At 52.4% G+C, this 14,038-nt stretch overlaps 1 protein-coding gene across 2 annotated transcripts in view; it reads right to left on the reverse strand.

Moving 5' to 3' along the window:
- Positions 1 to 891: 891 nt before the first annotated feature.
- Positions 892 to 14,038, reverse strand: part of NUP188 (nucleoporin 188) — a 66,789-nt gene continuing 53,642 nt past the window's right edge. For both annotated transcript variants that reach the window (XM_015116654.3, XM_077967521.1), the window contains 16 exons: positions 13,748 to 13,815; positions 13,155 to 13,350; positions 10,109 to 10,186; positions 9,703 to 9,788; positions 9,012 to 9,157; positions 8,522 to 8,703; positions 6,714 to 6,914; positions 6,467 to 6,559; positions 5,540 to 5,698; positions 5,057 to 5,194; positions 2,730 to 2,804; positions 2,421 to 2,648; positions 2,175 to 2,306; positions 1,843 to 1,916; positions 1,598 to 1,727; positions 892 to 1,470 (listed from right to left, as the gene is read on the reverse strand). In XM_015116654.3, coding sequence (XP_014972140.3) covers positions 1,294 to 1,470; positions 1,598 to 1,727; positions 1,843 to 1,916; positions 2,175 to 2,306; positions 2,421 to 2,648; positions 2,730 to 2,804; positions 5,057 to 5,194; positions 5,540 to 5,698; positions 6,467 to 6,559; positions 6,714 to 6,914; positions 8,522 to 8,703; positions 9,012 to 9,157; positions 9,703 to 9,788; positions 10,109 to 10,186; positions 13,155 to 13,350; positions 13,748 to 13,815 — 2,163 coding nt within the window. In that variant the 3' untranslated portion in view covers positions 892 to 1,293. The remainder of the gene's footprint in view (positions 1,471 to 1,597; positions 1,728 to 1,842; positions 1,917 to 2,174; positions 2,307 to 2,420; positions 2,649 to 2,729; positions 2,805 to 5,056; positions 5,195 to 5,539; positions 5,699 to 6,466; positions 6,560 to 6,713; positions 6,915 to 8,521; positions 8,704 to 9,011; positions 9,158 to 9,702; positions 9,789 to 10,108; positions 10,187 to 13,154; positions 13,351 to 13,747; positions 13,816 to 14,038) is intronic.

Genomic DNA, 14,038 nt, shown 5'->3' on the forward strand with positions numbered 1-14,038 from the left:
GGGAAGGGTAGACTCACCCCCTGCCCACTCTTCCTGGGTGGGGTGACCCCCAGAGTGAGCAGGGGCCCTGCGGCTGCCCCGGCCACCAGCTCTCTAAGTTGGGAAGTGCAGCCCTCCCTACCTTCCGCGGGGCCTGTGCCTCTCAGAGGGCAGTGCTGTTCCTGGACATGAAGCTGCACAAGGAATGTTTTATTCCTAAGAGAAAGTTTCCTAAATTTGGATTGTGGACTGTAGAATGTGCCTGACAGTTCAGACTCAAGTGGGTAGTGGTCCGCGCTGTCTGCATGTTGGGCATTTTGCCCAGCACGTGCCCCTGTGCCACGGGTTCTCATGCCATCCTCAGTGTCCACATTTCACAGATGAGATCAGCAAGACAGTCATCTCCTCAAGGGACCACAACTGGCAAGTGGCTGAGCAGGGACTGAAGCCCAGGCAGCCTGATTCTAGAAACCCTAAGTGGTGGCTGTGTTTTAGATGGCCCCTAGCAGGACCTGGCATTCTGACTTCAGTCCTGAGAAGGCCAACAGCTAGTAGGCCCCACTGTTGGGGCTTCTGAAGAGGAGATGGGGGGTTGACAGGGGAATCGGGCTATAAATAGGAAGGCACAGAGCTTCAAGAAAGGCTCACCCAGGGATGAGCTCAGCCCACTGGGCCAACGAAACCAGGGCCAAGGACACAACCAGGGCAGGCCAAGGAAGGGAACAGCGCCCACTCAGCCTAACCCTCAGCCTATGGACAGGAATGAGGAGATGCTGGCGAACTGGCCATCTATCAATACCTGCCTTCCCCCGAGGCTGCAGCCCCACTCCCAGGCGCCTGGCCAGGGGAGTTTTCTAGGTTCTGAGAGCCAGGTCATCATCCATGGGCTTTGAAGTTTAAATATCACACAGCTGTCTATAAACAGGATTTTAATATTTGTATAAATAGACCACAGAATTACCAAAACTGCAGGGACAGAGCATGGAAAACAGATTCTGAAACCCGTGCATAGAGCCCTCTCCTGGGCTCCCGCCTCCCCTGGCTGGCCGTGCTGTGGGGAATGCTGGAAGGGAAGGAATGCTCCTCTGGGGGCGTCGGCAGCGTGAGGGCCTAAGCACAGAAGACTCCACTCCCCATGCCTGCTGTTGACCTCTTCATCTAGTATAAAAATAACATCAGTGGGTGGGTGGTTGAAGTGGCTACTCGGGGAGGGGGTGACAGAAGGTGCCCTCCGTTGTATAGGCCCTGGCAGCCAGGGTGCGGTGTAGGCTGGTGGAGAGGGGTAGGTAGGCAGCACAGCAGCACAGCACTGCCCTATCTTTGCACATGCCGGACAAATGCCTGCACTAGCTGGATCAGAGGCTCTTGACTCTCAGGGCTGGCTTTGGAGAGAGAGGTGGACTTGCCCTGCGGCGAGGGGAGGACACCAGTGGCAGGGGAGCTGGGGGCTCCCCGGCGGAAGTAGCGCGAGAGGCTGGAGAGCAGCGTGCTCTACAAGAAAAAAAGTGGTTTGGTGAGGCTCAGCACATCTGGTCACTCTTCTGACCCTTGGGGGTTACCAGACGGGACCCCACAGGGCTCTGGCCCTATTGGCCCAGCCCTCCCTATCCATCCATACCAACTCAGAGCTGAGCTCCTGCTTCATCCGCTGTTTGTCCCGGGGATGCACAGCTGGGTCCCTAAGGTACCGCATCGCCTGAGAGATGAGCAGGTAGAAGCAGTTTTCCATGGTAAACATCAGGAGGGACCTGGGAGGAGAAGCAGGTTTTTGGCACTGCTACAGAGGGCCAGGCTGGCCAAACCTGAGAATAGTGGGCCCATGACTTCCCCAGCCCCTTATCAAATCTCAGAAAGAGCGCTTACTTTAACGTCCTGGTCCCTTCTGCCTGTGTGCTGAGCCCCACTGCCTGGGTGAGGGGCTCCTTTTTCTTGTCCAGCTGAAGAGAAGGAAGGGTAAAAAACTAAGACAACAGGAACAGCTCCCACTTACTGAGAGCTTCCTACTTGCATGCCCTGCACTAAACAAATTTCATCAGTTACCTCATTTAATCCTCACAGTAATTCTCAGAGGTGCTGTCATGTTCAGTTTACGGAGAGGAGCAGTCTCGGGAGGCTAGGTACCATGCCCAAGGTTGGCTGAAAGTGGCGGGCTGGGGGAGGAGCCGGGAGAGAGGACAGTGACAGAACCCACTTACCTCTCCAAGCATGTTGAGGGCCACATTCACTGTAGCCAGAAGGGTCCCAAAGGAGGGGGCCACTTCGGAGTCAAAGGTGGGAGTGGTAAAGCTCAGGGCAAACAGGAAGTTGTATTCAGCAAGGTCCAGGGACTGCAAGAAAAGTCAAGAGCCATCCAGGACCCAGTTAAGGCCCCAGGTAGCTCTCAGTGCACAGCAGAGCAGAGCCTTTAGGGGAGGTGGTGCCGAACAGATGATGGTCGGTACCTGATCCAGCAGGATCTGGCAGACATCTGGGGTGAAGTGGCGCAGGGCTGCCAGCGTCCTGCTGAGGATCTTGAGAAGGCCATACTGGACTGTGTGCAAGGCCCGCTGCTCTGATGCCTCTGTGTCAGCAGCGGGCTGCTTGGAGGAGGAGGGGGCAGCAGAAGCAGCAGACGGTGGCCTCTGGACTCGCTGGGCAACGGCCGAGGGGAGGCCATCCCCATTTTTGTTCTAGGGAGAGTCAAGAAATGAAGGTGGAGCTCGGGAAGCCACAGTGAGGTATTCCAGCCCCTCATGGCATAGGACGCTTACCTGTAAGTAATGCTGCAGCATCTTTCGACTGTGCAGGAGGGAGGTGCATGCCTGGCACAGGTAACCCAGGTTGACCTGGGAGAGACACAGGAGAGATGAGGGATTCTCTTGTCAGCAGCCCAGTCACCCAACTAGCCCAAACCAACAGCCCTCCACGTAACACCCACGCGTTCTCACTCGCTGCTGCTCTTCTCTCCCTCCCTCCCTCATGCTCCCCTGGCCACTTTCCAGCTTTAAAGCCCTTATAGCCACTAAGTACTCAGGGCTACAAACTCGGGGCCAGTAGGGCTCAGGACTGGACTGTTTCACTGGGACCCAGCTAGGTGCCTCGTATATTATAAGGTCCTAAAATAATAGAAGATGAGGCTGGGCATGGTGGCTCAAGCCTGTAATCCCAGCACTTTGGGAGACCGAGGCAGGCGGATCACAAGGTCAGGAGATTGAGACCAGCCTGGCTAACACGGTGAAACCCTGTCTCTACTAAAAAATACAAAAAAATAGCCGGGCACGGTGGCGGGCACCTGTAGTCCCAGCTACTTGGGACGCTGAGGCGGGAGAATGGCGTGAACCCGGGAGGCAGAGCTTGCAATGAGCCGAGATCACGCCACTGCACTCCAGCCTGGGCGACAGAGCAAAACTCTGTCTCTAAATAAATAAATAAATAAATAAATAAATAAAATGAAGATGAGGATTATGGCTGATTCCATTTTATGAGAAAAGAATAAAAGGTTACAAATAACTGAAGTGACTTGGCCAAGCTCATACAACCAGCAGATGAGAGAAGCCTGCCTGGCTCTGGAGCCTGTGTTCTTTCTTCACCTCCAGCTGGTTCCCAGCTCCAGGTGTGTGTGTGTTTTTGGTTTTGTTCAGTGTTTTTTTTCCCCGAGATAGAGTCTTGCTCTGTCGCCAGGCTGGAGTGCAGTGGTGTGACCTCGGCTCACTGCAACCTCCGCCTCCCAGGTGCACGCCATTCTCCTGCCTCAGCCTCCCGAGTAGCTGGGACTACAGGCGTGCGCCACTACACCCAGCTAATTTTTGTATTTTTAGTAGAGATGGGGTTTCACCCTATCGGCCAGGCTGGTCTTGAGCTCCTGACCTTGTGATACGCCCGCTTTGGACTCCCGAAGTGCTGGGATTACCGGCGTGAGCCACTGCGCCCAGCCTTTTTTTTTTTTTTTTTTTTTTTTCCCCGAGATGGGAGTCTCGCTCTGTCGCCCAGGCTGGAGTGTAACGGTTCGATCTTGACTCACTGCAACCACCGCCTCCCAGGTTCAAGCGATTCTCCCACCTCAGCCTCCTGAGTAGCTGGGATTACAGTCACGCACCACCACGCCCAGCTAATTTTTCTATTTTTAATAGAGATGGGGTTTCACCATGTTGGCCAGGCTGGTCTCAAACTCCTGACTGCCTCCCAAAGTGCTAGGATTACAGGCATGAGCCACCACGCCTGGTCCCAGGTGTATTCTTTTTTTTTTTTTTTTTTGATACGGAGTCTCGCTCTGTCGCCCAGACTGGAGTGCAGTGGCGCGATCTCGGCTCACTGCAAGCTCCGCCTCCCGGGTTCACGCCATTCTCCTGCCTCAGCCTCCGGAGTAGCTGGGACTACAGGCGCCCGCCACCACGCCCGGCTAATTTCTTTTTGTATTTTTAGTAGAGACGGGGTTTCACCGTGTTAGCCAGGATGGTCTCGATCTCCTGACCTCGTGATCCGCCCGCCTCGGCCTCCCAAAGTGCTGGGATTACAGGCTTGAGCCACCGCGCCCGGCCCGCAGGTGTATTCTCAAAGGATCTGAACCAATATCTAACTGATAAAGTACAAGTTCTTTTTTTTTTTTTTTTTTTTTTTGAGACGGAGTCTCACGCTGTTGCCCAGGCTGGAGTGCAGTGGCGCCATCTCGGTTCACTGCAAGCTCCGCCTCCCGGGTTCCCGCCATTCTCCTGCCTCAGCCTCCCGAGTAGCTGGGACTACAGGCGCCCGCCACCGCGCCCGGCTAATTTTTTGTATTTTTAGTAGAGACGGGGTTTCACTGTGGTCTCGATCTCCTGACCTTGTGATCCGCCCGCCTCAGCCTCCCAAAGTGCTGGGATTACAGGCTTGAGCCACCGCGCCCGGCAAGTACAAGTTCTTAATCTACATGGCTACCCTTGACTATGAAAGGAAACATTTAGCCAGAGTAAGCACATGACACCAAACCCTGTGTTCCGCAAGGGAAAAGCCCCCGTTCAGGAACATCCTGCAATTCACTAGAGGTGCCCCAGTGAGAGCTCACAGCCTCCCTGTCTCCAAGCATTACTCCAGACTCCAGGACACCATCCGGGGCCCCCACCTGGATATCACGCATGAGCTGAGGCAAGTGGAAGTGCCACTCCTTCATGAAGTTGGAGAGCTGCAGAATAAAACCCACGGTGTGGTCCGCCTCCTCCAGGCAGGCCAGACTCTGCACTGTCCTCACCGCGTTGAGGCACTGGGAGGAAAGGAGACATCCGGGAAGGATGGGGATGGCTGAGGGACCTGACATACCCACACCTGCCCTCCTGTGGAGAGGAAACGTCCCGGGCCCCCAAATGCTGAGGTGGCAACTCAAGAAATGGCTCAGTGGTACAACTAGGATTCTGACCCGAGACTGTTCCCGTCCCTCAGCAGACTGGCTGGCCAGTGAGCCAGCAGAGTATTTAGAGCATCTCAGAAATGAAGGCGTCGACAACCCTCCACTACTGAGGCCCAGGCTCCACACCCACCTGCCCCATGAATGGCACAGAACCCTTTTTACCCCGAAACTCCCACCCCTGCGATGCAGGCAGCCCCTCACCTGTAAGGTCCGCTCCTGGTGGACACCTACGAAGTCCAGGGCCTCAGTCAGGAAGTTGTAGCGCAGAGTTTTCAGCAGCCGCTCCATCAAGGACATGGACAGGCGGTAGACTCCTGGCCAAGAGGGGGCATCCAGGGACTTCCGAGAGGCGCTAGGCGTCTAAGACACAAACAGCAGACAAGTTCAGAACCCTGCTGACAGGCAGGACCTCCTTGCAGTACAGCAACTAAGGCAGCCCAGCTGCGCTGAAAGGAAAAGACTTCCCACAATAGACACAGTCACTGCCTGGCAACCAGGGCCAGAAAGGGGCCAAGGCCAGTAGATGCAAGGAAAGAGCACCAGGCTAAGATACAAGATCCAGGGTTCCAGACTCAGGTGTGCCACTGACGAGCTATGCGAACCTGGACATGTCACTCTCATGACAGTGAGAGGTTCAGGTGAAGACTACTCTTTTGAAATTAGGAGATATCTGTTAAACTAGAAATAACCAAGGGACACAGGGGGCAGGGTGCTGAGGCCCCATTAAGCCCCCAAACCACCCACTTCCCTTCTCCCAGTCCTGGTCTGGTGGTGCAGGGGTGGAGAAGTCACAATGACACACTTGTCTTTGGGAATGACAGGAGAGGACAGCTGCCTTGGCTAAAGGCCTGGTCCCAGGGATATGTTATCTGGTTTAGTCTTCCTCACACCTGCAACGGGAAGAATCCATCCCGTCTCCCAGAGGCAGTGCACAAAGGCCAGGCAGTGCCTTTTAGTGGTGAGTTTCTCTTGCTAGAGATCCGCCTGGGGGCAGGGAAGATTCTTCACCATCAGTGTATTAGGCCATTAAGAGAAAAGCAACTTCCAGGGAAAGGTAGAGAAGGACACTTTTCAACTGAAACTGTAGGATGGCCAGGCTGGGCCTCCTGGCAAGCTCCTGACACTTACCTGTGCTGTGCCATTGGTGCTCAGCTGGTACACACTCAGAAGGGGCAAACAAATGCTCTGGGTGATGCCAGCTCCAGCCACTGCTGTGGCTCCCTGGGAGGAGGGAAAGACAAGGAATGAGATGGAGCCTGCCCCTGCCCTGCCCAGGGAAGGTTGGGATCTCAGGCTAGATCATATCTTCTGGGATTGTCAGAACCCACCCAGGCAAGCAAGGATGCTCCCTCCTGCCTCCGGGCTGGCCTCCTACCTGCTGAGTGCGAGCCAGGGTGAGAAGCAGATGCAGTGTGGCCTCAGTGAAATGTAGGTTCTGCTTCATGCGAAGGCTCACCTCTAGGGTGGTGAGGAGGGTAGGTAGGATGGGGAGCCTGCGGGTCACCTGCAGCCAGGAGTCACCATCCTCATCTACCTCACACAGCTCCTTGGCCAGGTGCAGGCCCAGGACACACACCTGTTGGGGCCCAGGGGCAAAGATGAGTAAAAGGGGGAAGAAGAACAGGAGGAGGAAGAGGATGATGACAGGCAGCTGTGGCCCTGGTTGCCCAAGACCTGTTTGGTTATGCACATCACCGAATGAGCTCGAGTAACACAGAATGCGCTCTCTCTCCCACCCTGCCCCTCTCCTGTGTCCAACTCTCAATGAACAGCAGCAACTCCAGCCACTGTAATGACCAACCTTAAACTGACTGGAGCTACCCCCACCTCTTCCCTCCCACCTCCCACACTGCCACCACCCTTGTCAGTGCCACTTCTTGTCTCACGTTGGACACTCCAACCAACTCTGCCACATGGAGTCTGAGGGACCTCTATGGCCCTGCCCAATGCCACCTCTTGCCTTGCTACTGCACCCACCTCCGAAATGGTCCTGCTCCATCCTCTCTATCCTTATACCAGTGGCCCTTCAAATTTCTTTTTGGCCATGACCCACAGTCATAAAGACTTTTTAGACTGTACCCTCATGTACACGTTTACAGTTTTTCACTAATAATACCTACCCTAATTAACATCACACAAAGCACAGTGATATTTTCTTAAACATTTTATTCTACTTTAAGAAAAAATAAAGGCCGGGCGCGATGGCTCACGCCTATATTCCCAGCAGTTTGGGAGACCGAGGCAGGTGGATCACAAGGTCAGGAGATCAAGACCATCCTGTAGATGAACCCCATCTCTACTAAAAATACAAAAAATTAGCTGGGCATGGTGGCAGGTGCCTGTGGTCCCAGCTACTCAGGAGGCATTCTCTTGAGGCAAGAGAATGGTGTAAACCTGGGAGGCGGAGCTTGCAGTGAGCCCAGATCGCACCATTGCACTCCAGCCTGGGTGACAGAGCAAGACTCTGTCTCAAAAAAAAAAAAAAAAAATGCTGGTTCTAACAAAATGTGCTAATTTCAAGACTGTCTCTAATAGGTCATGATCCCACAATTTGAAAAATACTATTCAATACTGCATCCAGAGTGATCTTTCTTGAGCACGCCTGTAATCCCAACACTTTGGGAGGCTGAAATGGGAGGATGGCTTGAGGCCTGGAGTTTTAAGTCCAGAGTGATCTTTCTAGAGTTAAAATCAGATCAATTTTTCCCCGTTTAAAAGCCTTACATCATTTCCTACTTCACTTTGGCTCCAAATCAAAGACCCTGATGAAGCTGCCATCATCCAGCCCCAGCTCTTCGGTCCTCACTTTCCTATGCTCATGCTAGCCTTTCTTCAGGTCACTGGACAATTCTAACCACAGCTGACCAGGTACTCTTCTCACTGCCCAAATCTTCCCTGCCCCTGCATTTGCCTGCCGCTACAATCCCTAAGTCATTGCTGAAAAGGCACCGAAGTCCCAGATCAGGTTAGAAGCGAGACTAAGTACTCCCTGCACTTCTCTCCTGCGGTACAATGGGGTTCCTCTGCTTTTCTGCAGTGTCTGATCTATTAACCTTTCCCACTAGGCCGTGAACTCCGGAAGTGCAGCGACTGTCTTGTCTTGCTCACTAGTTATCCCCAGAGTCAGGCACAGAGCTGACGGGCAGTGGAAAGGACAGATGGCCTTCTAGGGCACTCTCTCACCCCATCACGCTGGTCCCTGTGCCGGGACCGAGAACAGTCGTCAGTCTCCATGCTGTCCTTGTCCTCGGTGGCACCGCCTAATGCCAGACTGTGGCGGGTCTGGTCGAAGAGTGCAATCACTTCCTCTTGGAGGGTCTCACAGACGTTCAGCACCAGCTGGGAGTACTGGGGGATGTCACTTACTGCAGAATAGATAGAGAGGGATGCTGTCATGCTCACCAGGCCAACTCTCACTGTACACCAAGGTTTCCTTCCTAGGCAGGGGGCTAGGGATGTAGTAGGGTGCTAAGAGGGACAGCATCTGTCCAGTGGGAGAGGAGGGAGACACACATGAGGGAAAAACATAGCTTTCTTGAGGTAAGAATTCCAAGACTGGAAACTCAAAAGGACCCAGAAGAAACGTGTAGCCCTAAGGTGAAGGAAGCCCCACCCAGCTGTCAGCAGGGGTGGGCAGACTGCAGCTGCTGCTCCCCCTGCCTCTGCCCCTCACCTCTCATCTCCTTCATTTGCAACACTGTGATGAATGCTGAGAACACCTTGGCCTTGGTCTTCTCCATGAGTTGCTGGTCGGCCTGCAGCACTCCTTCCAGGATCTCCGTCAAGGGTCCAAGGATTTCATCCACGGAACCTAACTCTCTAGAAAGAATACTGGGTGGGCCAGGGGCAGTGGCTCACGCCTGTAATCCTAGCACTTTGGGAGGCCAAGGCGGGCAGATCAACCAAGATCGGGAGTTCGAGACCAGCCTGGCCAACATGGTGAAACCCCATCTCTACTAAATATACAAAAATCAGTCGGGCATGGTAGCGCGCACCTGTAATCCCAGCTACTAGGGAGGCTGAGGCACAAGAATCAATTGAACCTGGGAGGTGGAGGTTGCAGTGAGCTGAGATCGCGCCACTGCATTCCAGCCTGGGCGACAGAGTGAGACTCCATCTCAAAAAAAAAAGAATACAGGGTAGAGAGTGAGACAAAATGCCTCATAAAAGGCCATACACTGCCCCTGCTCCGTCTCAGGATACCCACCAGTGTGCCTCACCTCCTCTCTGCTATGTCACTCCCATTCCTCAAGATGGAAAACCAGCCTAGCTTCCACCCACTAGTTCCCTCCTTCAGGAAGGCAAGCAGGCACTGACAAGAAGGCTCTGGCCTTGGGCCTCTGCCTCTCCTGGCACAGGCTCACCTCTTCCACTGCCGGAGGAGGATAAGCAGCAGAGTGCACTGCATGGAGCCGAGGCGAAGGCAGTTCACTGAGGCTGGAACTAGGAGCTGAAAGGAGACACCACACTAGTCAGAAGTCAGTGGCAAGACACAGTGGCAAGACTCGCATGCCATCCACAGGGCACCTCTGGCCTCACTGCCTTTCTTCCCCAGCAGTGAGCTCACAGGGGTGGGTGGAGGGGGAGAGGCCAGGGCTGGCATAGCAGCAGCAGAGCTCTGCTGACCCACTACAGCCTCAGGCCTCCCAGGTCAACGTGAGCCCTCTGACCTGACCAATTGTGCGGCTGGCTGGCAGACTCATGAGCTCTGCTATTTGACTTCAAAGACAACCTCCCTGGGAGAAATGTGAAATCTCCAGACACACTTACTAATGCTTTGGTTCCATCAAGCACGTCAAGAAAGAGCTGGTGACGCACCACAGAGTCAGTCAGGTGCATTATATCTGCCTGCAAAAGAACACAAAAAGGTTTCGCTAGGAAAGTTTCCCAGATTTTAGAGGCCAAGAAAAGTGGGGTCCTCTGCTAGGCAATTAGTCATTGGTAAATCAGTCTCCCTGATTTAAAATAGGGCTTATATAGGCTGGGCATGGTGGCTCATGCCTGTAATCCTAACACTTTGGGAGGCGGGCGGATCACGAGGTCAGGAGATCAAGACCATCCTGGCCAACATGGTGGAACCCTGTCTCTACTAAAAATACAAAAATTAGCTGGGCATGGTGGGGTGCACCTGTAGTCTCAGCTACGTGGGAGGCTGAGGCAGAAGAATCGCTTGAACCCAGGAGGCAGAGGTTGCAGTGAGCTGAGATCGTGCCACTGCACTCTAGCCTGGGCAACAGAGCAAGACTCCGTCTTAAATAAATAAATAAATAAAATAAAATAGGGCTGATAGTCTGGGCAACATGATGAGACCCTATCTCAACAACAACAAAAAATTTGTAATTAGCTGGGTATGGTGATGCATGCCTGTAGTCCTAGCTACTCAGGAGGCTGACGTGGGGCAATCACATGAGACCTGGAGGTTGAGGCTGCAGGTGAGCCACCATTGCACCACTGCACTCCAACCTGGACAACAGTGAGAACCTGTCCCCTAAAAGATAAAGTAAAATAGGGCTTGAAGGCCCTGCTATTCTTCTGTCGACGCTTAGATACGGTCAGAATCAAGCCCAGGTTCACCTCCTCTTTTGAGACTCTGTCCTCCCTCTGCTTAGAATCCTTTAAAGACTTCCCAGTGCCCGGGAAGCGCGAACCAGACTCTTCAACATGGTCCAAAGACCCCACAGGATCTGGTCCAACTGACTGTAGTATCAGTCCCATCTGTGCTCACTCTAGTCCAGCCCTGCTTGCCTCTTTCGTGAACATATCAAGCTCTTTTCCACTGCTGGAACTGTGCACTTGCAAGTCCATCTGCCTAGACTTCTCTCCTCCACGGGCTCCACCTGGAAGGCTTCTTCACACACTCAGCTCTCAGCTGGGACATCACCACTCAGAGAAGGTCACCCTGACTACTTCTATCTCATGTGTTCATTACCACAGCACCTTAATTATCTCCTTCACAGCAAATTATCACTATCTGAAACCATATTTTTAAGTGGTGAATTTGTTTATAATTTACCTCCTCCATCATAGGGCACTCTCAATGCGATCAAAGATCTTATCTGCCTTATTCACTGCTGTATCCCAATGCCTGGAAGCATTCCACTAATGCTATTAAGGGAATGAACGGGTGAACAACATCTTGGACTTAGTCAGGTTTCTTTCTCTTTTTTTTTTCTTTTCTTTTGCATAGGTAGACAGGTCAGAGAGAGAGAGAGTCAGATAGGTTTCCTTGGGGGAAAGAGGATGGTGAGATTTTTGAGAGCTACAATTCAAGAACTGCTGCCTAACTAGGGCCTAAAAGGCAGGTGACATAAAGCTTATACCCTGGGGAATTAACCATTCTCAAAGACAGGTGAGCCTTTAAGTGTGTTATGGAGTCTTAGGGGTCCAAAACCACTATGCCACAGCAACAGTAGCCACAAACCTGCCCCTTCTAGGCTCAAAGCTCCAGGCATGTGGGCAGTCTGGCACTAGGAAACAAATCTCACAGATGTAGGAGGTGCTTGGAACAAGGAGGCATCTATCAAGCTGAAGTTGTTCATGAAGTCAAAACATTAATCTGGGTCGGGCGTGGTGGCTCACACCTGTAATCCCAGCACTTTGGGAGGCCGAGGTTGGTGGATCACCTGAGGTCAGGAGTTCGAGACCAGCCTGACCAACAAGGTGAAACCCCGTCTCTACGAAAAATATAAAAATTAGCCGGGTGTGGTGACCTATAATCCCAGCTACTTGGGAGGCTGAGACAGGAGAATGGCTTGAAGCTGGGAGGCAGAGGCTGCAGTGAGCTGAGATCGCACCACTGCACTCCAGCCTGGGAGACGAGCAAGACTCCGTCTCAAGAAGAAAAAGAAAAAAAAAAGTTAATCTGGATACCCCAAGGAAGAACACTTCAATACCAAGTCCTTATGATACAGCATGATGGTGTCAAACCACAAAAAAGCCAAGAACAATGCATTTCTTCCAGATGTTATCTCTCTCTCTCAAAACCAACTCCCAGTAGACAGAGTACAGAGACAATGGTCTTTGTTCTTCTTCTAAGACCAAGAAATGCAGTTTCTTTTTTTTTTTTTTTTTTTTTTTTTTTTTTTGAGACGGAGTCTCGCTCTGTCGCCCAGGCTGGAGTGCAGTGGCCGGATCTCAGCTCACTGCAAGCTCCGCCTCCCGGGTTCACGCCATTCTCCTGCCTCAGCCTCCCGAGTAGCTGGGACTACAGGCGCCCGCCACCTCGCCCGGCTAGTTTTTTGTATTTTTTAGTAGAGACAGAGTTTCACCGGGTTAGCCAGGATGGTCTCGATCTCCTGACCTCATGATCCGCCCGTCTCGGCCTCCCAAAGTGCTGGGATTACAGGCTTGAGCCACCGCGCCCGGCCGAAATGCAGTTTCTAGAACCAATGACAAACTGCTTTTTAGAGAAGGTGCTGCTGCAGCTGTCACAGCTTCCTGCTGACTAGTCAACAAGTACTTATTGACCTAGCGTCTACAAGGTACACAGCACAAGAAGGCAGTTATGCCTTTGTATAAGAGGCATTTGCAGCCAGGGAGCAGTTAAGACCCAGCCAAGGCCCAAGGGAGGTACAGGAGGCTTCAGGAACTCTGAAAGGATTTCAAATCACTTCTCTGCACTCCTCTTAATGGTCTCTTGGACCGAACACCCTCAAATACCCCACAGCCCCAATTTATCAGCATAGAACCTATTACAGTTTAGCTTTCAGGGATAAACCCTGATTAATTCTTCCTCACAAGGAGCTATATCTGCTAGGTATCTCAACACATCATTGGTAAGGTATCAAAGTGAAAACTCTCCCCAAAAGGGTCTTACATGAGTGGTGGCAATGATGAGAAGCATCCTCCAGGCGGACACCAGCATCTGGTACTCTAACAAGGAGGTGCAGCTGCTGCCTTCTGTTTCGGCCACGTGAACTGCCAATGACTTGACATACCCTGACCAGTAGGCAAAGCGTTTCTCGATGGAAAATTTCTTGAGTGTATCTTTTAATGACTGGTCTAATGAACCCCTACAGTGTCAAGAAAAAATCCTCCAGTTAGGTTTTGAAAGTAGATGGGAATATAATGGGTACAGACCCTTGTTGAGGCAGAGAAAACAACCTCGCATGGGCTTAAAGGCAGACCAGCTCCAGGACACCTCCAATGTGTGGGTTAGGCTGAGGCCTTTCCAGGATTCCTCCTCCATAAAATCTGAGTTGCATGGAGTTTGTTTCACAATAACTCTTTCTGACAATCATAAATGCCATCGGTGGATTGGCCAGGGACACAGCACACTAGCCTCCATGAATGGTTCCAAACCAGTTCTCTCCTCTGCCTTGGCTCTTTCCAGCCATGCACCCAGTGGTAGGCCACCAACTCCTACTCCTCCAACCTTCAGTTAAAATCTCAAGAGGGGAAAGTACTCACTTAACTACATAGTATATCTCCAAGCAAATTATCTTCATGATGAGGGCACAGGTTTCCAGGATGCTGGGCTGTGGAGAGAGAGAGCAGAACAGGCAATGATCACATCTCTGATCACTAATCTCCCCCAGTATATCCAACGGTGAACAGAGCAGAGGCCCAACACTTGCAGAACAAGTTAGTACAACCCCTGTTGAATGTGAATGGCCTGACTTGCAAGAGCAGAAGCGTCAGGTCCACAATGTCTCCAACTGAACAGAGAAGACCACAGAGCCACCAACGCAAACCACTTTC

This window comes from Macaca mulatta, chromosome 15 (genome assembly GCF_049350105.2).
Source record: "Macaca mulatta isolate MMU2019108-1 chromosome 15, T2T-MMU8v2.0, whole genome shotgun sequence".
NCBI lineage: Eukaryota > Metazoa > Chordata > Mammalia > Primates > Cercopithecidae > Macaca > Macaca mulatta.